The sequence below is a fragment of the Schistocerca cancellata genome, chromosome 5, assembly GCF_023864275.1.
Source record: "Schistocerca cancellata isolate TAMUIC-IGC-003103 chromosome 5, iqSchCanc2.1, whole genome shotgun sequence".
In the NCBI taxonomy this organism is placed as follows: Eukaryota; Metazoa; Arthropoda; class Insecta; order Orthoptera; family Acrididae; genus Schistocerca; species Schistocerca cancellata.
In genome coordinates, this window is record NC_064630.1 from 151,800,506 (window position 1) to 151,826,923 (window position 26,418).

At 37.7% G+C, this 26,418-nt stretch overlaps 1 protein-coding gene across 2 annotated transcripts in view; it reads left to right on the forward strand.

Moving 5' to 3' along the window:
* Window positions 1–26,418, forward strand: part of LOC126187492 (hrp65 protein-like) — a 159,886-nt gene that overhangs the window by 41,381 nt on the left and 92,087 nt on the right. The window contains exons 6-11 of one of the 2 annotated variants that reach the window (XM_049928604.1): window positions 2,639–2,747; window positions 5,820–6,006; window positions 6,424–6,614; window positions 7,312–7,423; window positions 8,034–8,059; window positions 17,392–18,199. In XM_049928604.1, the coding sequence (XP_049784561.1) occupies window positions 2,639–2,747; window positions 5,820–6,006; window positions 6,424–6,614; window positions 7,312–7,423; window positions 8,034–8,059; window positions 17,392–17,568 (802 nt within the window). In that variant the 3' untranslated portion in view covers window positions 17,569–18,199. Of the gene's footprint in view, window positions 1–2,638; window positions 2,748–5,819; window positions 6,007–6,423; window positions 6,615–7,311; window positions 7,424–8,033; window positions 8,060–17,391; window positions 18,200–26,418 lie in introns of those variants that run through there. The other variant, XR_007537747.1, reaches the window with a different exon arrangement.

Consider the following 26,418-nt stretch of genomic DNA (forward strand, 5'->3'; position numbering starts at 1 on the left):
TCCCAGTCGTCTGAACATATCACCACTGCAACAACACAAAGCAAGCACTGCAGTAATGTGCTACATAAAGGCCTGACACTGTCTGGATAGTTGGTGGCAGGTCATAAACAGCAAGATATAACCTGTCAGTTACATGTCACTCAAAAGTGGTGTGGAAAAGGTACAGATACGGGAAATGTGAACGACATACCTTGGAGGCTCATTTTCCTATGACAACACCAATGCAGGATTGTTTCCTCAAAATGTCGGGTCACAGGGGCCCAATGTCAACTGCCAGAAGTATTGAAAATGACTTCTCTTGGGCAACAGGAATTCGTGCCTCAGACCAAGCAGTACGCAGAAGATAGCATCAGGGTGGTTTCCATCCAAGAATAACAATGAGAAGTTTTGCACTGAACCAATGGAATGGCTTTAGTCAAAAGAGCTGGGCTCTCTCACATCAACATCGGACCATTTCAGAAAGGAGTAATGTCATGTTTGCTGATGAGACCAGGATTGTTTTACGACTAGACATGTTAGGGTTTGAAAAAGTGCTAGGCTACAAATACACCAGGAATACAGATATGTTCAGGAAGCTCATCCATTTGCAGTTGGAAGTGAATTTTGTGGGCAGCAATAAAGATGGGCTGGCAGACCCCTCTAATTCACATCTGTGGCATTTCAACTGGTCCCTCATACCTCAGAGATCATACAAATAATCTTAAGGCCCTAGATATGTGAAATCAGTGACAACTTCGTCTTAGTCTATGCCAAGCCAAAATTTTCGTATCTTCAAAGATGCAACATTAGTGGAATGCGTTGACCAGCGCATGCAATTGAGCATCCATGGGACCTGTTGATGGTGGTCATTGTACCTTACATCCTAAGATAAACATGACGGTATTATCCAGAGCATGCCTCAGAGTGGAAGAACTCATCCATGTATGGAGAGGATATACTCACTACTAAAGGATGAGGATATACAGATTTCACTGTTTTTCAAGATCTTCACCCAGAAGAGACCCTACTTTGTTTAGTAATGATATTTTTGTGACTAAACAAAACTGCTGGTTTTCTGAAGGAATTGTGTGCGCATTTTGTTAAGGTGTTGACAAGTGTCGGTGGGCATACTAAAAGAAGTCATTGTATTAAACTCTTGATATTCCAAACTTTTGCTGAGGTGTGTATGAAACAGAAGACACAATATGTAAGACACTTACATAGGAAAGTGACAGCAGCTAATCTAACTCGTCTGACTGTAGTAACAGCAAAACTGTAAACTGCTGAGGGAGAGACCAGCAAGATGGCATGCTGTGTGTGACACTAAAACGTGGTTTTCATGCAGCTGTGGTAGGTAGGTGGTAAGTTGCTGCTGTGAGTGGGAGAACCAAATAGTGTGTTGGTACTGAAAACGCAAGGCAGTAAAAGAATGTATAGATCTTGGATATGAAACACAATGATTAGTAACCACCACATTATCCATTTCTTAAAAGTTAACAATACTATGGTTAAGAGGAAATGATCCAAAAAAACACTGCAGAAACTTAACTGAAGCAGTATCCTGAAATATATAACAACAAGCTAAAATATTTCTGTGGTACAAATCTGTATGTTCATTAATAATTTCATGACGAGAGAGATTGCCAAATTTTTATTAACCAGCTGTAACTCATTTTGATTATCATTCAAATGCATGGTCAAATCTGATCTGGAATTAGCAACATTGTTTTCTTTAACTCTGTGTCCAGACAATATGAGAAACTTATAATTTCAGTTTTACAAAATTAACCTTTATCATAGTAACCAATGGATACAGGAACAAATTGACAAAAAAGTAGTTTTTTGAGGTGGTAGTTTTGTGTTGGAACCATTGGAACCTGAAGTTTCAGCAACCCATCATTTCATGTGATGTATTTGAAAGCAAATTCCCACTTTACCTGGACAAGATCCTAAATCTTTAAACTTCCAGGAACTCGTAAATATTCTCTTACTCAGCTTAACAGCCATAGTTGCAGAGTGAACATAATTACAGTGTATGCCAGAAGATGGAATATTGTCATTCCAAAACCGATTGAAAAACAATGGAATATTATTGGTTAACTGACTGCAGTTTCTTTTTTTGTGAGAAGAGAATTATCTGTAAAATAAAAAAGCTATATGATGTACAATAAGAACGTTGCTTTGGATGTCATCTTTGAAGACCTTTATCAAGAAATTTAGTCAAAAACAAACAAAAATATGGGCCTATTTACTTAATCCTTAGTCTGAGTGTGAATGAAAGTCTGTCATACTGAATTGATATGGCTTAAACAAATTACGTTATTTGTTGTGAAATCTTGGTGTCAAGCCTCAGTCCGTCACTTCTATTACCCCTATTTTGTCAAACCTTTGACATGCAAATAGATGTCATGGATACAGTCATGCTCAAATTCATGTCATTATTAGTATGGAAATTGTATTTTAGATTTGTTTCATTAAATGTGCACTTTCATTTGTGTGTAGTTTTATATCCTCACCAGGTAAAGGTCCAGAGTTACATTGGTGTTAAGTTTTAAAGGTTTCCTTGTTGTAAACGTGTGCACATTTTTCATTGTTTCGTTACTTTTTTTACTATAGTGGTAGATTAACATGAGAAATCATTATATTCTGTGACTTGCAGGTCTTTGCGTCCTGTTGTTATCGAACCATTTGAACCATTAGATGACACGGATGGCTATCAGGAGAAAAATCTGCCTAAGAAGAACCCAGAGTACTACAAGATGAGAGAAGTGAGTGTGCTTTAGCTTTAAGGATATTAGTGACACCTTGGTGCAACATTTAAATACTATAGTAGAAGTTCCTTGTTATTAGTTCAACTGTTCTGATCAATTCTGTGGCCAATACAAATATCTGATAGTTCACTTGTGGAGTCAGATTTTGAGCCCTGTGATATTTTTGGTAATATATACAGGTTCCTTTTTAATTCAGTTGTCCGCTCTTGTAAAAATAATTGCCTCCGTCCAGACATACGGTGTTATTAATGATATTATCTTTGTCTCTGAGCATAATTTGTCTTTTCTTCAGAATTTTGCAAGATTGATTTTATATTGGTTATCTACAAGGTATTAAAACTGTACGAGGACTTGCGAAAAATAGTATTTAATGTAATGTGAAGTTGCACAGAAATATTAAGGTCTGTCATGTAGGTTAATGGGGAAATTATTTTTAGCTACACACTTAGAAGTGTTTTGCATACACTGTTGAATTTTCAACTTGACCAAAATTTGAGAAATTTTGGTTTTGGGATGAAAATGACTTTCTGGAAATGGCCGTTGTCTCTAAATTGAAAATTTGTCATGTAAATACTGCCATTTAAGGAAGAAAGTAGGTCAAACCATAATATAGTTTACATTCAACAAACTATTAGAAATCCTTTCCCTAGTACATAAATAAGTCTTAAGAGAGTGGTAATTTGTTACCAAATGTAGCCGCCAGTTTTATTGTGAGATGTCATATTTTGTGGTGGTAAACTGAAGTACTGTATTTACTCGATTATAAGGAGACATTTTTTCCTAAATTTGTTGTTCAAAATTTACAGTGTCCTTTTCAGACTAAACTATTGCAACTGAAGCTAACACTTTTGTTTCTTAAAGCATATAGGGGTAGTCTCAAATTTGCAGATGAAGCTTTGGCTGTTGAGCTAATGTGCAGATTTATTTTGAGGAATTCTGAAGGGCAGGGTTAGGAAACTATTCTTGCATTCGAACGGCTCAGGATTTCCCAATACGCCAAAATGCTAGATACGGTATAGACATTACGGCAGAAGTGAAGCTGTGAGTACCGGGCGTGAGTCGTGCTTCGGTAGCTCAGATGGTAGAGCGCTTGCCCGCGAAAGGCAAAGGTCCCGAGTTCGAGTCTCGGTCGGGCACACAGTTTTAATCTGCCAGGAAGTTTCATATCAGCACACACTCCGCTGCAGAGTGAAAATCTCATTCTGGTATAGACATTGCTTTAACGATAAAGTGATAGAACTAGCCACTATAACAGTCTATTGCTCTGCTTAAAATTTGACAATTTTGTGAAACCCAGGAGGAGAGAGAATTTAATGATATCGTCTTAAAAACTCTGCAATTGTATTTGGACAGGTGTGCAGTAAAAAATTGATTCTATTTTTAAGGTGACAATCAAAAGTGGAAATGTTGTCCTTCAAATAACATTATTTCATTGCGAATCCAGATAAATGTTATTTGATCGTGAAACTGAAATAATTTAATGTGTGGGTTACAAATGAGAAAATCTGTAAAATCATGGAAAATAATAAATTTTTGACAATATAATGTAATTGGATAGATGATAAATCTACTTGCAAAGTGACGGCAGAACAAAACACACATAAAAAAGTTCGTGTGCAGTCTCCTGGCAGAAAGATAGAAGGGAAAAGGAAAAGGACGAGATAGCTTTGGGGAAAGTGGTAGATTTCGTAATAGTCAACCAGAACCCTGGGTCAAGGGAGACTTACAGTCCGGTAAGTCTCCTGTGACCTGGGGTTTTGTGACTTTCCTGAACTCCAACCCTTCACCTAAACCTCTACCTTCTCCTTCAACCCTTCTGCCCGCATGAGGAGCCACTGGCTCTGAAAGCTTGCATGTGTAAAATCCTTTACTTAAAAATAGGTGTGTTCTCCTGCTGGCACTTGCTGAGTAGATTTTTTATCTATCCGATTACATTATATTGACTGTAATTGTTGTCAATTGCCGTGCTAAGTCACGTTGTGGGGATAGTACTAACAGACGTGGTAGTGTGTGGGACAAGCGAAAGTTCAAGAATTGGACTGAATTGTTAGATTGCTAGCTTTTATTTATGTATTATCTGCCTTATGATTTCATTCTTAGAAGATATTTCACAGCTGCTGAAGCACAGCACTAAGAAAGGCTTGAAAGAGGAAGTGATACCATTTCTGCTGAGAACTAGAAAAGAGTGGGTAGGGTTCACGGGCAGGCAGCAAGTTGTCATGATACCGACCATGGAAATCCATACTACAGACTTCGGCTTTTTTAGAACATCTAGCACATTTAAACTGCTGTTTTCCAGTATGTGTAATTATTGGGAATTGACTTCAAAATTGGACAAATACTGAACAGAAGTATTAATTTCTGCAAGAGACTGAGTTTAGCAAGGGCTCGGTGGCATTCTTTTTTTTGTGCTGCAATATTGACAGAAATGAAAAGGGGGTGTGTGTCAGCTGCTGGTTCTACAGTCAGTGGCAGGCAGATATGTTTGTATGCGAGAAACATTGTAACATTCTCAATTCATTATCTAAGTGAAACTAGATATGTGGTGTTAGGTCCGTCGGTAACCACAGCGTTATAAATTGCAATATATTTGGAAGAAACAGGCAAATTTTTGTGAAAAAGGAGATAAAAATTTCACAGCTGTGATACTAGGATGGATGCCATAGATGATAGGGTTGGTAAATCAAAATGGTAGAAAACAGTCCACAAATTAAAGCAAACCCTTTTTCATTTTTCTCTTTGTATTATCAAAATGTAGTCAGTCAACAAATAGGATAGATTTAGAATAGGTATGGTATTAAATTTTTGGGCAGCCTCTTTGTCAGTAAAACAGTTTGTGGTTTTGATTAGTCAGAATACGTTAAAAATAATTTTTCCCAAGAAAAATCATAAATGGGGTTGTCATCTTATACTCGGGTGAATATGGTACTTTACTGAAATTGCCTTGTTTGGCAGACTGTTGTCAAGTAGAAAGATGTGCGCGACAATGACGATGAGGATTATAAACCAGTCAAATTTTCCCTGTAGTGTGCTTAAACAGGCTGAACTTTAAAGCTGAGTTATTTGTAGGTGGGACCACGTTTTGCAACACCGGGAAGCTTTGAGTATGAGTATGGTACACGTTGGAAACAACTGTATGACTTGCACAAACAAAAGGAAGATTCCTTGCGCCGTGAAATGAAGATGGAAGAAGAAAAACTAGAAGCTCAAATGGAATATGCTCGCTATGAACACGAGACAGAGATGCTGCGTGAACGTAAGTAGCTATAATAGCATTCTATCAGTACTTGGCTTGTTTGCTTAATTGATAGCCAGTTGTGAACTTGAATACTGGGTTTTATTGTACATACAAAAGCTCTTTTTCTGAGACCGATGTAATGTAGCAGGAAATTTTAAAATCTTATTTCATTCGTAGTGCTTAAGAAATTCTTACTTTTGCTTGGTGCAAGCAGCACATAATTGTTGTAAAACGGAATAGTTTAGAAACATTCAAAAATATTGCTGCTGTTGTGTATGCCATATTTATATCATTGTTCAAAATTAAAATAACACATTCAGAAGATAGCATTGGAGAACAAATGGTTAAGTAATCATTGTGTAAAATTGATTTTGTGAGCACAGGAATTTAGTATTGGGGAGGGGGGGATACAGTGTAATATTTGTGCTTTTACAGAACTGCGGCAGCGTGAATTAGACCGTGAACGACAGAAACAGGAGTGGGAAATGAAGGAACGGCAGGTGGAAGAGCAGCGCCTGCAGATGGAAGAGCGTATGCGTCGCCAACAGGAAGAAATGCAGCATCGAATGCATCACCAAGAAGAAGAACTTCGCAGAAGACAACAAGAAAACAATCTCTTCATGCAGGTAAGTTAGTGCAAAATTTTAGTTAACATTTTTCTGCACACTAATACTTAATTTTTCTGGAATTGTAGCCACAGGACATTATTGGATTAAATTTCACATATGTGCAGCAAAGCATATGTTCACAGCTCCTTCTGTAAAATATATTTTACCAGTGGCCAAACTGAATGTAAACAAAGTATGACTTCATCTGGTAATGAATCAAAATTAAGTGTAATTGTATGTAAATTTGCTTCAGCTTTGTTCAGTGTTCTGGATGTGGACATTGGGAGTTTTAAATTTTGAGTATGTGCATTGATGCAACTTTCTGGTTACAAGAAGGTTCTGGTATTTCATGGTTTACAGTGTTGGTAGGTAGAGACATTGATTCTTTCCAATGAACCTGTGGAATAAATATTGGACAAATTTACTGTGGTGGTGCTGAAAAATTAGCATTAATAAATAGCAAGTTGCTTTGTGTTCATACAGTGGTACCCATGATGTCAATTGTTACTCAGTTTCTGGCCTTATTAATTTGATAATGTTGAATTGTCAACTCTGCACATAAATCATCATAGTCACTAAAGTCAGTGTTAATACATCGCTTATTAAATTTATCAAGGATTGGTTGCAAATTTGTGCATAATATCTCAAAAATAAGTATGCTGCTTCTCTTGTCAAGGGAGCATGCAGATAATTGACAATCATGTTGTCATTTCAGGCGCATCAGTTAAACAGTCTCCTGGAACAGCAAGAACAGGCATTGAGAGCCAATCCCACAGACTATGATGCAGCAGCTGCCGATCCAGTCATTCGTGATTATGATGCAGTTGGTAAGTTGTGAAGTATGTCTGATTTTACCAGACCTGTGGTTGGAAAATTTTAGATTAAAATCGCAAATTTTTGTGTGTGCGGGTATAAAAATTACTACTAATCAAGAGATGTGCATATGTATCATAAGTAATTTTTACGTTCTCAAAAATATTGAGACAGTTCTCATATTCCCAGAAAGTGTTCTTTAATAATGCTTTGTGCACGGTTGTGGCAGAAATCTACTTCCTTGAATGATGATGTAATTTGATTTCCTTATAATTTCAAGTAAGAAAAGTGAGATAGGCTGCAGGGAACTGAAATCTGCAGATAAACAGTGTACTTCACCATATTCTTATTATTGAGGTAGTCCTTAAACTTGAGTTTGTCAAGAATTCTGTCCTTCCACCACTACCCAAAGAATTAGTTTGGTATATCATAGGATTAAAAGTGGCAGTGTGTAAATTTTGTCTCCTGGATAGTAGCCACAAAATTCCTTCAGTTTGGCAGATTTTTTGAGCTCAAGACAAATCTGAAAACTGCATTTGTCAATGGTAATATTAAGTTGTGCTAGTATTAAATTAATTTCAGCCATTGATTTGCACATAAGTTACTACTCTGTTTCGTTCACAGGTGCTGAGGCAGGAACCATCCCGCCGGTGAGTATCAAGATTAGTTTCTAAAATACTGTTGTTCATAACTGGCCTATGAATGAAAAGGGCAAAACCTGTTTGCCAAAATTTTATCGCATTGATAATGGATACTAATTGGTGTGTGCTGTGTGTTGTTTTTCATTTCTCACAAACATTACTTTGTTTTTGAAACAATACCAACAATCATTCCGTAACTACGTAATGAGCAGTTGAGGACAGTGTTTTTCAAATATCGGTTCATTATTGAAAGGGACAGTTCCTGGCAGATTTTGCTGTAATTGAACACTGTTTTGCCATGTGTGTCTGCTGTAAAGAAAAGTTTCATGTAAAATAGTGGACATGTTGCAATTTTTTGCCTTGGGACATTTGCTAGCTGTTAATTGTTGGTTGAGACCTCAAAAATATAAATAACATATAGCAGAATCAAGCTTGATTGGCAACATGTAGCAGAATTGACATTAATGAGTAATACAATCTGGAGAAAAAAACGTACGTTTAATGTAGTTTATGTTTGAAACACTTAGTGTAAATGGCTACAAGGTCATTAAATTTACTAGTGTCCTTTGATTAATGCTCATTGCGAGCAGCAACATTGGTGTTCTGGGTTCATAAACTAGAGTTTGATCATTGATAAGAATAAAAATTGCCTCTCACTGAAGAGGAGTAACAGTGCATCAGCTCTAACTTTATTATGTTTGCAAAATACAAAAGGTCCATTAAAATTGAGTTGCTTTGTTTACAGTGGCTGAAAGATTGTAGTGTAATGGCCAGCTCTGAATTTAACTCGTGTTTTAAAACTAGGTTTTAAAACTAATTGTAAACATTCAGTACACCTACATTATTTTGAATCACTTCTTCTGTATCATTAAATGAAGGTGGGGGGGGGGGGGGGCACCACTTATTTTATTGGATTTTGTGTGGTTGGATGTTAGTTTGTATGTTGCACTAGTATTATAAGAGACCAGTGATATAAACAAACTTGAAAAATATCCTACAATGTAGGAACAATGAGATAGTATTCCAAAAAAGTCATGGATGTAGATGGTGTAGTTGCTCCTGGGGTAGTGTGTGGTTAGATGCCTGATATTGGATGTAAATAATAAAAGGAAAATGACAGATTGCTACTCATCGTAAATGACATGAGTTACAGGCACAACGAACATGTGTAACTTTCTGCCAAAGCCTGCTTCACATCCTGTGATCCCAATATGCAATATCTGGGACCAGAATTAAAGCAGCAGTGTGCAGGGGTGGGAACGGGAAGGGATAGCAGGATACGGGTGGAGAGAGAGAGAGAGAGAGAGAGAGAGAGAGAGAGAGAGAAGAGTGTTGTCTGGAAGAGCATGGAGGAATGACGAAGCGAACACCAGGTGTAACATTGAGTGTTCGGGGAGAGCCCGCTTGTGGGAAAGCAGAGGAGCAGGATAATGGAAAGACAGCTGGGTGCATTGGCATTGAGCATCATACAATGAGGGTGAGGGATTGTAAGTGTGAGTAGGGTGCAGATGTTGCCGCAAAGGGAGCAGAAACTTGGGTAGAGGGTGTGGGGACAGTATGTTACTGTAGGTTTAGGCCAGTATAATTTTGGGAGCAGAGGATGTGCTGTAAGAAGCCATTGAAATAGTGTGTGTTCAGCTGCATGTTGTGCCACCAGTGGTCTGCTTTGCTCTTGCCCACACTTTGATAAGGCTTTCCATCCTGGTGGACAGCTGTTTGGTAGTTACATCAATACGAGAAGCTGTACAATGATAGCAACAGAGCTGGTATTGGCTGCTTTCACAGATGACCCAGCCAGTGGTGGGGTAGGATAGTCCTGGGATAGGGCAGGTATAAGAAGTGCTGGATTGGGCAAATCTTGCACCTGGTTCTTCCACATGATGTGACCCCTGTGACAAGGGGTTGGGGTTGGCGTAGGGGTGGACTCAGATGTTGGGGAGGTACGGTGGGTGATGGAAAACATCTTCCTGAAAGATGGGGGAGGATATTTTCTTAGGATGTCCCTCATTTCAGGCATGATGATGGGTAAGCAAAGAATGTTCTAGTTTGCAAACAAATCCCCTGTTACATTTCCCACACATTCAGCCCTCACATCTCCCCCCCCCCCCCCCTCCCACAAGAAACCAGCTACAAAGGAGTGTCCCCTTTGTCATCCACTACCACCCTGGAGTGGAACTGAACCACATACTTAGTCAGGTCTTTATCAATTGTGATGTCCTGAAATGAGGAACATCCTACCAAAGATCCATCCCTGTGACCCACCCAACCTCCACAATATCCTAGTCCATCATTATGCCCCTCCCAACCCAACCCCTTGCCACAGAGATCATATCCCTGTGGAAGATGCAGACTTATACTACCCGATCAGAGGCTGGGTCACCTGTGAAATCAGCCATGCCACATACTAGCTCCATTGCAATCGTTGTGCAGCCTTTTATATTGGTGTGTCGACAACCAGCTGTCCACCAGATGAACGACCTTTGCCAAAGTGTGGCAAAGAGTAAAGTGGACCACACTGTGGCACAACATGTGGCTGAACATAACATTGATTTCAGTGGCTGCTTCACAGCCTGGGCCATCTAGAGCCGCCATTTGCCCACCAGCTTCCCTGAACTGCATAGATGGTGGTTTTGGGGTTATCCTTAAATCATGTTCTTGGTTCCCAAAATTGTTGGTGTGTGAGAATACTGTCCTCACAGTCTCTTCCAAAGTTTCCAACCTCTTTGTGGTATCACCTTCACCCTATTCACACTTAAAACCTGTTACCATCATTGGATGGACACACACACACACACACACACACACACACACACACACACACACACTACTGCTTGCATTTCCCTGCTCCTCTCTTTTGCTGATCTGTTCTTGCCCACACCACCTTCCTCCACTCCTTGCCCCAAAGCCTGCAGACTACTCATGGTAGCAGTCTTGTCATGCTTGCATTGTTTGCAGCTAGTCCCTGCACCTGCCACAAGACAGTGCTCCTCTTGTCCCACCTGTGTCCTGCTATCACTTCCCCTTTACCACCCTCTCCAGATTAATGCTTCTGTTCCACACGACAGTTGTATTTTGATCTGAGCTGCCAGAGAGAGAGAGAGAGAGAGAGAGAGAGAGAGAGAGAGAGAGAGAGAGTGAGTGAGTGTGTCCTGTAGTGAAGAAGGCTTTGGTGGAAAGCTAAATGTGACAGTATTTCTGTTGCACCTGGCTGCAACTTGACACATCGTCTTTATGGCAAGTAGAAATGTCCTTTTCCTTCTATTGTTGTTATTCCACGTTTGAGTTTGTTTGATACTAGATATATCTGTGTGTTAAACTTAAAGATATCGTGCAGCTTTTGGTCTTTGAGTTGCGGGTTATGTCATTTAGTGAAATGAAATGTGTAAGTTGATTTTAATTTTTTTATGTGCAATGTTATGTTAGGGGACATTGAATGGGTCAGAAAGACGAGTGAATACATACTGCTTGACAACTGAAAATTTCAAGATCATTTATAATGCTATGCTGATGTAAGTTGTCACTTAAATCAGGAATCTGTATTGTTGTTCCAGAACTTGACAAGCTTTCAGGTGTTCAGGGATATCTTCTGAGTACTTCGGTACAAAAGACATGTGGTTTGTGGCAGTTTGTTGGATTAATAATATAATCATGATTTTTCAGTTTGTTATTGCTTCACCCTGGTTTCTGTGAAGATAGCTTCACAATTCTGTTGGATGCATTATTACTGTGATGTGGTTTCAGTTGGTGTGGGAATAGGTCAGCGTAGTGTCTCCCACTCTTGCGGTGCATGCCGACCGACTGGTCATTCAATAACCTTATCCATATCAATACTGTTGATCAAGCCTGTTAGATGTGAAATTAAATATGTGGCACGTAATGTCCATTATGTGCTCTACAAGCCAGCAAGAAACAAATGAAATGACCAAAACAGTCAGTAGATTACATTCGTAATTTACTCTTCCATTCTAAGAGCGGACCATTTCTTTATAAACACTTTGCTGGGTGAGATTAAAACTAACTTAAGTTAGTGCAGGTCTGTCTGGAAAGTTAATTACAAGATAATCATCCCAGATACCTGCTTGCATTATTTGCAAATATATTCATACATGCCCTCTGCGGTAAAATGTAAGGGAACAGGTGTAGAATGTTGTCTTTGTTCAGATAAATCGTATTCAGCACAACTTTTTCTTTGCATTTCAGTGGCTTGTGCATCACCAGTTTTACAGTAAACATACCACATTGTATAAGAAAACTGTAAAACTGCTGTCTGCTTGATATTTGCTCTGCAAAACTAATTAGTCAAAGATATACACAGAAGTAGCTATTGTCAGTCTAATAGACTAAATTATTTTGATTTTGAGCATATTTTATGGTCTTGGTCAACACCAGTGTGTACAGTGAACTCTTTCTGGTGTATTGTGTACTTGCACTTTCGCAGTATGTGGATTTGTATAGTCAGTTTTTAGATGCATATGTAGTGGAGTTGTTATCCAGTTCCACACAGATTTGTATCTATTGTTAAAATTGGCAGTTGCACTAAAAAATTTAGACTTTCGTGAAGTGTAATTATTTATGTTGAATTATTGCTTTCAAGAATATTGATGTGCTGTTATGGCACTATTAGATTTCCAACAACAAATAAACTGTTCATGGTGTGAATTGTGAAAACAAGGATCAATATAAGCAGCATAGGAAATGTTCATTTATTGATGTAACAGTGAAACCAGGTTTGCCTGAATTTTGTTGCTTCCCTGGTTATAACTGCACTGTTGGTAGTTGGCTTCATTGGTCTTGCTTTAGAGTATGCTTACTGGTCATTAGTTTAGAATTAACATGAGTTAATCCTCTGAATCAAATATTTATGCAAAAACAAGAATTATAGAAGTTCTGTATGTTCTGGGAGAATTTCTTTGTAGTGAGAAAAATTTGTCACTGTGGGTTGAAATGCCCCTTGCTGGTACTTACTGCAGACACCCATCACTTGTGATATTTTCTCTCAAATATCTGCGTAACTATACTTAACCACTGTTGTATTTTGTGACAATTTTGGAAGCTTATAAAATTGACTTGAACTGCAGTTACTGCAAGCCTTAAATCGTATGGCATAGTGGTATCTGTGCCATGTGTTTTTGGCTAAACCTTTAAGGAAGACCTCAGTGCTGTATTAAAATTGGATTTTTTCCTCAGTGTGCTATCTTCAGCTAAAAGTTAGTAGTAGATGTTACTGTGTAGTGCTCAGAAATTTCTACACTAAAGAGAGGAGTTAAACAAATAGTCTTGTTAATTGAAGAAATGTAATTACACAATTAGCATGCAGTATTTTCTTTTGTTTGCTCTACAAATTGACAAACAGTGAAGTGCTAAAAATGCTCTATTAACTGCTGCCACATTTGCAGTACTCAAGTCACCAAGACTAATAATTTCCATTGACTGTTACAGGGATGCTGAAAAACTTGTCAGCAATTTAATATAGGCCTTTTAAAGGTTACCAGTATTTAAAAATACTACTGTTGTGTGTGACTTTGGCTTATTAGTAACTGGATACACGAATAAGTTAATTTGAATTTCTTCAAATAGTTCGCAGCAGTCTGAAAAGGGGGAAAAATACCAAAGTAATTTGTAAAAAAGTTGTTGCTTTGTTTCCTATTAACTGCTATTTAGTGTGTTGCTGTAAAGTTCTCTGCATTCACTGCTGCATGTACGTTCACTTTTGTTTGTTGCCTGAGTCTAACTAAATCAGGCCATCTTTTTCATGTTGTCAGATGCAATTTTAAGGGGGGGGGGGGGTTACTTATTTCTGTGTGCAGTGGCTCCACTTCTAAAATGCAGGTATACATTTTTACATTAAATTGTGGCTATTGAGACATCCAGAAAATTTAGAGAGATTGGTGATTGTTTTCTCAACATGATTTCTTCAATATCATCGTTCAGATACCCAATCCATTTGTTTTGTTCAGTTAATTTCTTGTATGTTTTCCTTTCAATATATTGCTCATTAGAATGCTTTAACTCTAATTCAGGTTGATAACTAAAGTGCAATTGGAATTTGTTGGTATAGTGGTGACTTGCTGTTTATAATGTTGCATTATAGCTGATCTAGTGAAACAAAAAAGGTTAACTCACTTGAGTGTCAAGTGCAGCTCACAGCTTTTCCTTTGTATTGTTGATTTGTTCCTTTGCAGGTCTGTCTTCATGTTATGTCTATTGTGGTCCTTGCATCTTCCAGTCTTCTTTTAAAGCCTTTTTCTCTTCGTGTATGGTATTACAGCAGATATCTTAGGTCATTGACCTGCTCTGTTGAACTGTTGTAATTGGCTTAGAACATACATAGAGCCCTGTGGTAATGTCTGTAAATGCCATATTTGGGGTGCCTAAATCAGAGTAGGTAAAAGAAAGATGAAATCAGGAACCATTGTATGTGGTTAAGGATTTGGGAACTTCTGCGAACAATCTAATGGCAGACTAGCAGCCAGTGTTATTGAATTTTGGGTCTTGTTCCATAGTGTTGAGCATTTTGAGGCTTCGGATTACACGAAACACTATTTGATTCGTGCTCATAGATGATGGTGTTAAAGGTGCGCAATGTCACTGTAGTTCGTTTTTCTTGTAGCTGTTTATGGTGGGTGGAATGTTAGTGCTTAGCAGTGCCTCAGTAATATGAAAGAAATGGTGATGTGAACCTTCAAGCCAGTAATTATTATTCCTAGGCTGTAGAAAATGTTGGCTGTGGTGCCACATTAATACATTTTGGGAAATATAATCTTAAGTATACTTCATGTTTCTTCCGTATTATTTACTTCTAAAGAGATCTTGCTCTGGGTGTTTTATGTTTTTAGCTGTATGTCATGTACGTTACAACTTTTACATTGAAGTTAATCCAGATTCAAAATAGAGGATAGTTGCAGGAACTACTGTACATCCAGTTGGACTACAAAATATGTGACCATTCTTGAGTCCAAATATCGCCTAAACATTTATTTTTCTGAACATTCAGTAGTTACATGGCACCTACAAAAATAATGCTGTGTAAACTGCATGATTGAATTATGTACTTCAGGCCCTGGCTTCAAGGTTTTTAAATGAAATAGTAACATTCTAAGCATTGCTCATTTTGTGGTACGAAAAGGAGCATGAAAGACAGTTTCTCAAGAATTGTTTCGAAAGGTATGGTATAAATCTATAGTTCACCCGAGTGGGGTTGTAAAAGTATGTGGAAGTTACCTTTTCTGGTGGAAAGGTAACTTAACTTGTTCTTATACCTTGCCAAACTGCTTCAATATTTAGAGAATTCATTTTTCCTGCTGCCTTGAAGTATTAATTTCTATAGCAAGTTTTGAATGCTGTGGTTTTGTATTGTAGGCCAAATATTTCTGTAAAAAATCTGAAAGCTACTTAACTAAAGTTAAGTTTGACAGGCAATAGTAATACAAATTCTGCACTGTTTTTGTTTAATGGCAAATGATTCATTGGTGAGTGAATGTCATTGTGTTGTTGGTGTGTAACTTTGAGAGTGTTGAAAAAATTTGGGCATGCATGACATGAATGTGATATATTTTTGTATTGGTATTGAAACATATTTGCTGGTGGCTGAACATTCTGAGACATCTGTAGTGCTTAAAATTCTGCCTAAGAGATATTGTCACAGAATGATCAGTTTACTGTGAAACATTTAGTTCTGTGGGACCAGGAAATGCCAAATACTATTATGATGTCACATATATTATGCTTAGCATTTGACTTCTTCATAATTTTGAATTAGAATTTGCTTCAGATAAACTATATTTATCTAAATTTTCCAAATTCTATGAGGAAGCTTCGTGCTGCCGTTTTTCTTGTAGAATGTTGAGGTGAATAACTTACATTCTTGCTATATATTCGTTGTTAATGAAATTAGATTTCACCCATTGGTTTTCCCTTCCCGCCAAAAAGCTCACTAAAGTGGAATATTTTTACTAACCTATTGTGAAATATATTTTAATTGATGAGGGGTGAATCATTGGGGCAATGGTTTTGCAAATTTAATGAATATTTGTCTACAGTGAACGGGTGAAAATTTATTGTGCACTCAATGCATGTCGTAAGACTAAATTTTCTCCTCTGACTAAAATTATGCCAGTATCATGTTTGTTCTGTAGTCTTGAGCAAACCAGCATATCACAATGAAGAGAGTTCATTTGTGCAAAGAGGAAATGATTATTTAACAGATAAGTTTGTCAGTTACTATACCTGATGGTATATAAGTGTTCAGTTTTGTGTGCTAGATGAAATTCGCAACAATAAATGAAAATTAACTAAAACTGAAACCCACTTTGACGACGAGATGGTAAACTGATGTTTCAGCCTCTTTAAATATCCTTTATGGTTGATCATGACTGTATATTTTAAGTAAATATTTTACTTAATAATATTTGAAAACTAAAATGCAACAAGTAAATTATATGGAAAATTTATTATTCAGGGCATTAATTAGTTACATAATGCTTCGTTATTGAAAGCTGCATATGAATCTGAATTCTTGTTTTTGTGTTGATATGTGATATCGGATGTTTGGTCATGGAATCTACCTCATTGACCTCATGAGCAAGAATTTTTGTACCTCCCTAGTAAATAGTGTTGGTATTGGGGGTTGAACATATTTGTTTCCTGTTTACATCCCAATGATGACACCGTTTCAGTTGTTGGACAAGTGTTTCTTAACTAGTGATTTGTCGTAGAATGTTTTTATAAAACTAGACATTATAGTGCCACGATATTAAACATTTTGCAGCTCAGTTGATGTGAAAGAGCAACTCGAAAGTTAATCACAAGGCATTTGAAAATAGTGAAGTTTGAAGATTACAACATTCTTTTTGAAGATGCTTCATTAAATTTGATATGCCTTCCTTATCACACTTCTTGTTGGTTGAAGTTCTTCAGTAATTCCACAGTGTTAATCTTCCATAAGAAGTTGCAGATGCAATATTGCACTCGCAGGAGCAGGCCAATCGGCTGCTGTTTGTATTTCTTGTGTTCTAATTGTTTCTGTTGTTCAGTTTACCAGCTGTATGCAAATTACCGTCCAGATTTTTAGCCATATAAGGCATTAGCTTCTCTCGTATCACTAATAGCATGATGTATGTGACAGTTCTGTGTTTGGCAATTTTCTGGTCTGAATTTCCGTTCAGATGTTTACAAGTTATTCGTGTAACTCTGAATTTGGCTTAGAATTAATTTGGTAATGAGGATCTTCCTAATGAAGAATCTAACAGAAAATTTTCTCATTTCTTTCTATGTGCTAACCGTGCTGGTGGACGCTCCGTGATGTTCGAAACCCTGTTGTGAAATGTCATATTTACACTTAGGATCCGAAGGCTTTTATGGATGCTTACGACAGAGGTGCAAGTCGCTACGGTGAAGGTGCCCGGGGTGACTTGAGGGAGGATTTGGGGGGTCCTGCGGCAGGCAGCCGCAGCCGCTGGGGCCCTGGGGGTGCTGACCGTAGGGGGGGTGACTACCCCTCAAAAAGGCGGCGCTACTAGGGACATAGATTCCAACAGTGGATTGCTCCATAACCCTTTCTTGACTCTTCAGTGGCACATTCCATTCTTTAGGGGAAATAATTGGACAAAAAGGTGTCAGAGTACAAAGACACAGTAGATTCACTACTTCGTGCTTCACAATAGAGCTACTTCCCCTTTGTTAAATGACTTCTGTGTGTACTGTTTTATGGCTGCAGTCATGTTATGAAGTGGGAAGATTTCTCACAACTGAAATGTGGCTTCACATTTTTAAAGTGTGTAATATTTCATAGGTAACTTAATTTGATGAGTAAAAGTTAATCATGGATGTTTCTAATTCTATTAGATGACGTTCTTCTTCTGGAGAAATATTTAGTCAAGAAAGGGTTCAGAGCTGTCAAAATTAACTTTAATTCAACCTGAAATTGAATCAGTATCCACATTTAAAATAGCGTGGAAATTTGTATTCACTGATTTAAATTAACGTTCAGTATCCTACTGGTGGTATAATCAGTAGATTCTTTTATTTCATTATGAAATAGATTTTTTAAGTTTAAGTATGATTGAGAACAGTTCTGATTAAATAGGAATAGTCTTGTAATGATTATGTTATTGACAAACTTTTTATTAATAAATGTAAATCCATAAATAATTATTGTATTGATGCTATCGCACCTTTCCTGATCCATTTAATTCGCTAAATCTGCTTGTCTTGTTCGTGGAGAGGTTCAAGGATTTTAAAACTCAATACCAAAAAATTTGCAAATGTTTACAGTATACAGGGATTTAATGCGACAAAGCCGTTCCAGTATGTAGTCAGTTGGTAGACTGAGGAATGAGAATAAATCCCCACACTTATGCAGCCATGTCGGAGGAATGAAAGTAGGTTGTTCCATTAGGATATACCAGCCCCTTTCCAGCAAAAATGCATTCAGACAAATGGGGATACATTTTCCCCTAAATGTATTAACAGCTTAAATACAGAAAGATGTTCTTTCAAATTACTTTGTAGAGTGACTTACTCTGTAGTAGGAAAGAATTAAAATATTGATGTGATTTGAAACAGGATCTATAAGTAGTGAAAATAAAAAAACTTCAATTCCAATCCATCTGGATACGTTTAGTCAGAAAAATGAAGACCATATAAAAAAATCTTACTCTATAAATTGCTTACTTCCATCAGTAGCTTTTACTTTAGAGTGCACCCTGTTTTGGAAAGTGCTTGTGTGCAACATCTTTGTGATAGAAAATGTAGCTTCTGTTTACCTATAAGCAATACCTTACTTCATGTTGACAATGGTCAATACAAAAAAATCTTCAGTCCTTGTGATAGCAGATCTGGTGAAACTGTATACAGTAATTTTTTCCAACAAGTTCTTTGTGGTCCTCTTTATTGATGTCTTTAAACCATTGGCTTTATTTTGCCATTATAATGTGACATTACAAATGTAATGTTGACTTTTACACAGATTGCAGCCTTTTTAAGTCTGTACTATGCAAGTTCCTTCTGTGCCATCTCTTTGACCAAGCACTAATCGCACTAGTAACGGATGAACACTATTTTCAATGAAAATACTTTATTTTTCATTGCGTCCATTTTCTTATTCGTGAACTTCGATAAATAACGTACTCAGTTTACCTAACCCTCTAATCCATATATTAAATCAGCAAAAACAAATGTAAATAGTAGTGTAGACGTTGAAAGTAAGTCCGACAATTGAAGTTAGGTTTATGAGATTGCTTATTGCGATCACAAGAACAACTTGCATAATTTGAAGTAGCAACACTGCAGTGTTGTTGCAATTCTAAGGGACTGGTTAAGAGCCAGTGCTGATGGCAGGAATGTCAGTGCCAGTAGTTGAGGAGGGTGTCTTTTTCCCCATATGGAGTTTAGTAAGTAATCTAATGTAAAGAGAGTACACACAAAAGTTTTAGCTGTTTCACCATACACTGCATTACACTGCTAGATAGAGAATATTCAGTGTTTGTTTACAAAGCATACTGGTAAAGTGTTTTGCAATATGACACTAAAAGAAGTCACGGGAGGCTTATTGTAGCTGTGTTCTGAGAATACTTTGTACTTGCCTGCCAAGTCTGTGGGTGCAGTCATTCACTAGCAGGGTTAGTTTGAAATGGGAAGCATTGTGGTCACAGTGAGATTTGGGGAGTTTTGCGGTGAAACTTTGCACGTTGTTTAAACATGGACCAGTGCTTCGAAGAAATGAATATTTGTGTGTCCACATCGTCCAACTATATTCAAGTGGTACAGAAAATTCCAAAGAAGAAATGTCACTCTGGAGGAGGTAGGAAGGCCATGGTCATCAGTTATGGAGGAAAAATGTAGATGTTATGATGAAAATTCTAGACAAAGATAGGAGAGTGACCTATAAGCCGATAGGGATACATTAGGGCCAAATGCTCTAGGAATTATTTAGATTCTGCCATGATCATTTGCAAGTAAAGAGACTGTTGTCTCCAGGTGCCGCATAGACTGATGGAAGAGTGGGTGACGTGATGTGTGACATGGTGCCAGGAGATGTTAAAGAAGTTTTTTAAGGGACAATCTCAGTATGTGTATAACATTGTGAAAGGTGATTTGTGGGGTACAGGACTGAAACTTCTGGAGAACCCACCGTACAGTCCAGACATTGCTGCTTGTGAATTTGCACTGTTCCTGCATGTGGAAATGAAGCTGAAAGGAGTGCAGTTTTTGGGTGATGAGGACCTTCAGAGGGCATGGGATAACAAGTGAGCCTTTCTCCCAACAGAAATGTGGGAGAACTGTTTTAGGGATTGGTTGTGGAGGCTGGAGAGGTGTATTCAATGTGGTGGAAATTACTTTGAAAAAATAAAATAAAAAGGCTGCATTGCAAAGCTTTCCTAGTACCATATGTACAACAGTTGAATTCTCTAGAGGAAACTGTTCCCCATGGTGCTTCTTGCTCTTCAGGTTAGACTATAGTTGTAACCTTAATAAGCACACACCATTGGTGATTTAGTTGATATAGTTACTTAGCGTGCCGTGGGGAACTTATTTGAAGCATGCACCACATAGTTCATTGTTATGTGGGGTTGGAATGCATTCAAAATGGCTCGACCTAACTTTCAAAAGGTTAGTTTAGTTGCAGTCGAGGAGTGTGCATTCACTGTGGTGACTGCATTTCCAATGGCCATTCAGTCATCACAACCCAGTGTGTGTTCAGGAAGCAGTTTACCAGGCCTGCAGGTCATGTTTGATCGAAAATGTGAGTGCACACTTTATGGCTACTGGAAACCTAAGCAATCTGTGTGTGTGTGCGCGCGCGCGCACACACACACACACACACACACACACACACACACACACACACACACACACACACACACACACACACACACACTCTACTACTACTACTACCACCAACTGGCAATGGTGCACACTCTTGGCCCACAGAATTTTGTTGCACAGAAAATTGCATGATAGTCTTGATCGAAAACCTGCCTCATGATGGCCTTGTCTTCTGTGACGAGTGAATTTTCATTTGTCTGGATTTGTGAATAAACAACACATGCATTATTGGAGTGGCATGAATCCACAAGGGTGGTTTGAGAGAATAAGGCAGTTATGGTCACTTCTGAGCATTATGTCTGGATGACAGGAGTTTTTCCTTCCTGAATGTCATCTCATTTCTTTGAGGAGCGATCTTCAGAGGCCACCATGCTTGCATGATTTAAGGGGACGACATGCTTAAAGGGGACCACACCATGGTTCAGATAGAAAAAATCGATTTTCATTTTCATCATATTACGATAGATCAAGGTTTTATTTAAGTACTCTGAAAAGGATTTTGCCGGAATATTTTTTTCCCCCCTCAAGCATTTAAAGAGCCTTTTCTTACCACTTGTGTTTATGTGCCATGCGCAATGCCCACTTTCCTGTCACCCACTTTTCTGAATATATTTTAAATCTTTATATACTCAACATTGCACGTTAAGGATTTTTTTACTCCAGAGTGTGTTGGCTATCTTTGGAATGCAATGGTCGGTATTCTTTTGTTTCTGCTGTTTGTAAACAACACGCTTTCAAACAAGCTGTTAGTTTTGTTAAAGTGTGATTGCGAGTAGTTGTTATACTTAAGTTTTCAGTGTTTGTTTACCTGTGTTTTGTTGTGGTTATTGAAGATTATGAAAATTAATGGCATTTGCAAGAAACGACAATTTAGAGGAAAAAAGTTAAACTTTCTGTACAAGAGGTTAGGTCACATGGCAACAATGTTTTGTAATGGTCGAAAATTACAAGTGCATCATCAAAGAACCTCTCTCCATTTCAAGAGAGTTACAACGAATTTACAAGTGACAAGGGGTGCAGTAACATCATTATAAATTTGAGAATATTATCAGATTTAATTTCAAGACTTGATGCAAGTGGCCCTCATGAAATCAATACTAGATTAGTTTATGCCTTACAATCCATTGGCAAGGGAATGGCTGCAGGGAGAACATTTTGTTTAGTGATGGACTTAATCAACCACCAAATATGAAAAACTGACTGCAATATTAGAGAGCTCTCTGTGGGGTCAGTGTGGAAAGCATGAAACTGGCTGCTAGGTAAGCAGTGGAAGAAAATGATGGATTTTCGGATATTGCAGTTGCACTTGATAGAAGTTGGCAGAAAAGAGGACATAATTCTTTGAATGGAGTAGTGACTGCCACCAGTGTAGACACTGGTAAAGTGTTAGATGTGGAAATAATGTTTAAATATTGCAAGTGTTATAAAGTCAATGAACATAAAGAACACAACTGTGTGGCTAATTTTAGAGGAACAAGTGGTGGTATGGAAGTTCATGGAGTACAACAAATATTTCATCGCTCCGTAGAAACAAGAGGTGTACAGTACACCAAATATTTGGGTGATGGTGACAGTAAGACATAAAACAATGTGGTGAACTCCAAGCCATATGGAGATGCCATTATTAGCAAAATAGGATGTGTAGGCCATGTTCAAAAACGTTTGGGAAAAAGGCTGAGAAAACTGTTGATATGAGAGGAAAAAAATTAAAGATTGAAACATTGTTGACCGGACAGAGTTGGTTAACTAAAACTGAAATAGAAAACTTTGCAGCTATACTATGGGCAGGCAAATTGGAGAAATAAAGAAAATCTGGAGGTAATGAAGAGAGATGTTTGGACCATACTCTTCTGTAAGTCCTCTACTGACAAGCCATGTCATGGATTGTGTCCATCAGGAGAAAATTTGTGATGCAAATACAAAAGGGCTCGGGCAACTGGAGAATCTTATTCTCACCAGCATTCTCTTCCTGCTGCTGTTATTGCAGCAATTAAACATATTTTCAGAGACTTGGCTCATCCTGACCTAAGGAAATGTCTGCATGGGAAGACACAGAACCAAAATGAATGTTTCAACAGCATAATTTGGAACTGCCTTCGTAAAACTGTATTTGTAGACATGCATACAGTGAAACTACGAGTTCATGATGCTGTTATTAGATTCAGTTATGATAATATTGGAAAGTGTTGGGTATTGAAAAAGCAGGGAATTAATCCTGGTGAAAATACGTTCACTGGGCTACAACATTGCGATAAAATGAGGATAGCCGATGCATACATGTCTGCATCTAATATGGACGAGAAAGCAAGACAATCATCCAGGAAGATGGAAAAAGAAGCTGGAAGACCTGCTAGAGGTCAAAGAAGGGCCATCATATGCAACAGGACGGTTTTAATTCACTGTAAGTAACAAATTTCATAAGTTTTTTCTTTAAAGTCAATTTCCCGCAAACTAAATTTTTCAGTACATATGTCCCATTATATCAGAAACTATATTTTCTGAGACTGCATAATGTAAAGTCACCTCTGGTACTACATTCATTAATATTCCCCCTTTAGGAATCCATAATAAATGTTTTCTGCAAAAAAACTTAATATTTTTTAATAAATTTAAAAAAGTATTTCTTAAACTATAAAATGGGTAAAGTAGATTTTAGTACAGTTGACTCTATTAGTTTCATGTAACATACAGTAAAAATATTAAGGTCCTGCATCAAATAGTTTTGTTCAGAAATGGGTCAAATACTTGCCTAAATTTACATGGGTTAGATAGGCAGGGTGTGATCACCTTAATGTAGCTCCTGGGTCTTTTCCTTATTGGGCTGCCTTAAATCTTGAGGTATACCAATTATCCATGGACCCTGGGTGAGATGCTGAAACTTATTTGCGCTGCTATTGCCAACATAGACAAGGTTTGAACACTCCAAATGCAGACCAGATGCTCCCTTGAAGATGTTTCTGAAAACCTAATGAAGTAACAATTTAAATGTACCTGAACATAAAGAAGAGAGAGTTAAATTGACATTTCTAAAACTTTGTTTTATGATTTTTGAAATAAGTAAGTTCCTGTGCTACATCCACCTTTAGTTTTCCCTGAATTGTATGAATTAATTTTGGGAAACAGTTTAAGAACTCAGTATGAACATTTGTATTTGTGTACCTTGAAGATTAGGAAATGACACTTAAAGTAGTAAAGGAGTTCTGCTATTTGGGGAGCAAAATAATTGATGATGGTCGAAGTAGAGAGGATATAAAATGTAGACTGGCAATGGCAAGGAAAGCGTTTCTGAAGAAGAGAAATTTGTTAACATCGAGTATAGATTTAAGTGTCAGGAAGTCATTTCTGAAAGTATTTGTATGGAGTGTAGCCATGTATGGAAGTGAAACATGGACGGTAAATAGTTTGGACAAGAAGAGAATAGAAGCTTTCGAAATGTGGTGCTACAGAAGAATGCTGAAGATTAGATGGGTAGATCACATAACTAATGAGGAAGTATTGAATAGGATTGGGGAGAAGAGAAGTTTGTGGCACAACTTGACCAGAAGAAGGGATCGGTTGGTAGGACATGTTCTGAGGCATCAAGGGATCACCAATTTAGTATTGGAGGGCAGCGTGGAGGGTAAAAATTGTAGGGGGAGACCAAGAGATGAATACACTAAGCAGATTCAGAAGGATGTAGGTTGCAGTAGGTACTGGGAGATGAAGCAGCTTGCACAGGATAGGGTAGCATGGAGAGCTGCATCAAACCAGTCTCAGGACTGAAGACCATAACAACCTTGAAGAGAACTTCTCTCATAGCACACGTGAGGAGTCATTGAATAATTGTGTCCGATTGGTAGAGAAGTACTGAATAGGGTACAAAAACAAAATGTATGTATTCTGGGTATAGTAGGTCAAACATGAAGTGGAGTTTGTTCTGTTGCTCAGATCTCATGTGGCAATATTTTATAACTTCATACTCAGCTTAATGGTAATATGAAGAACTTCTGAGACATCCATGTGCAAAACTTGAAACAGTTTTTGGATTATTTGCACACATTTGATATGAAAGCTGTTGAAGTCTAGATGTTGAAGCAGGCACAGCATTGTACCTAGAGGAGGAGGAGGAGGTTGATTACGACGACAGTGTCGAAGTGCTTCATAAAATCTCAGGAGAAATGCTGCAGTGTATTACTGAAGAAGATGCAGAATGTGGAATAGTGCACAAATGACAGGAAACTATGAAGAGAGATAATTTTACTTCTGATTTTCCCCACAAAGGCGAGATTTCATTTGGGTGGTGGTCAAATACACTTAAGAACCATAGTGCCTTATTTATACAGTGAACTGTTGAAACTGTTTTGGGATTAAAAAATGCTGGAACATATAAAACATGGAGATAATCCAAACATAAAACTTTTTGATTTCACTATACAAAATGAAAGTAAATAAACTGTGTTGATGAGTCCAAGAATCTGTTTTACACTAGTGTGATTTGCTAAGGATAATAAGCAAAGCATCTGAGGCAGGAAGATACATTTCGAATAGGATAACTGATTTAACTCTGGTTCAACAGGTTGCATTTAGACACTAGCAATTTTAAGTATCTGTGAAGTCTGCAGTTGGCAGATGTCCATAGCTGCAAAAACTTTGTGACTAAAATGACAGTTAAGATAATTTTGCCTTGGGTAGTAATACTATGTACGTGATGTTCAGGTTATAGAACCAGTTTTTATTTTTGTGGTGTCCTTTGTTGCATTTGCTGAGGATTTATTTACGTATTAGACATTTTTAAACAACTTATGTGTTTTCTATCATTGCTCGCATGGAATCTCTTGGCAAAGTGTGCAGAGAGTTTAACTGCTGCAGTGTCACAGTTTAGTTTGTAGTTAATGAATACTCAATGTAACAAACATTGCTAATTGATGTTAAGATGCAAAGATCTTGGATGCAAAGATAATAAGTAATGGTTCTGGAAGTGAGGATTTGGGTAACTACTCCAGTTGTTCTGTCAGCTATGCACAAACTACTGTTTTCTTAAAACAGGCAATAGAATTGCAACTTTGTCAGCTTCTGCAGCACTTCAAGATATGAGGTCTAAGAGGTCAGAGTGTAAGTTCTGCCACTTTTTGTACTTCTTAATGTTTGGTAAGGCTGCTAAGAAGGAAACTATTAGGAACTACATGGGAAAGTCATAATGTCCACAGTGCTAACGGACACAGTAATTTGTAGTTCATTTTGATACAGCAATTTAAGTCAAAATAAAACAGCCGTACTTGTCAATAAGATGAATTATGATGGCCATTCAGCCGGAGACGACAAAGATAGTTATAATAAATTTCAACAGAGCTTTAAAGGGCCATTGACACTTGATCGATAGACAGAAGGGGGGAAAAACTTATTGGGGGAAACAATTTCGGCAAAGATAGAGAAATATATTCTAACCTTAATGAGACTATTAATAATGCTTTCATTGTGAAAACAGCACACAACAGCAAAGGCATGAAAAATTGGTGGCCAATGGCTATTCCCCAGTGAGACTCCATATGTTTGCACACAATTGT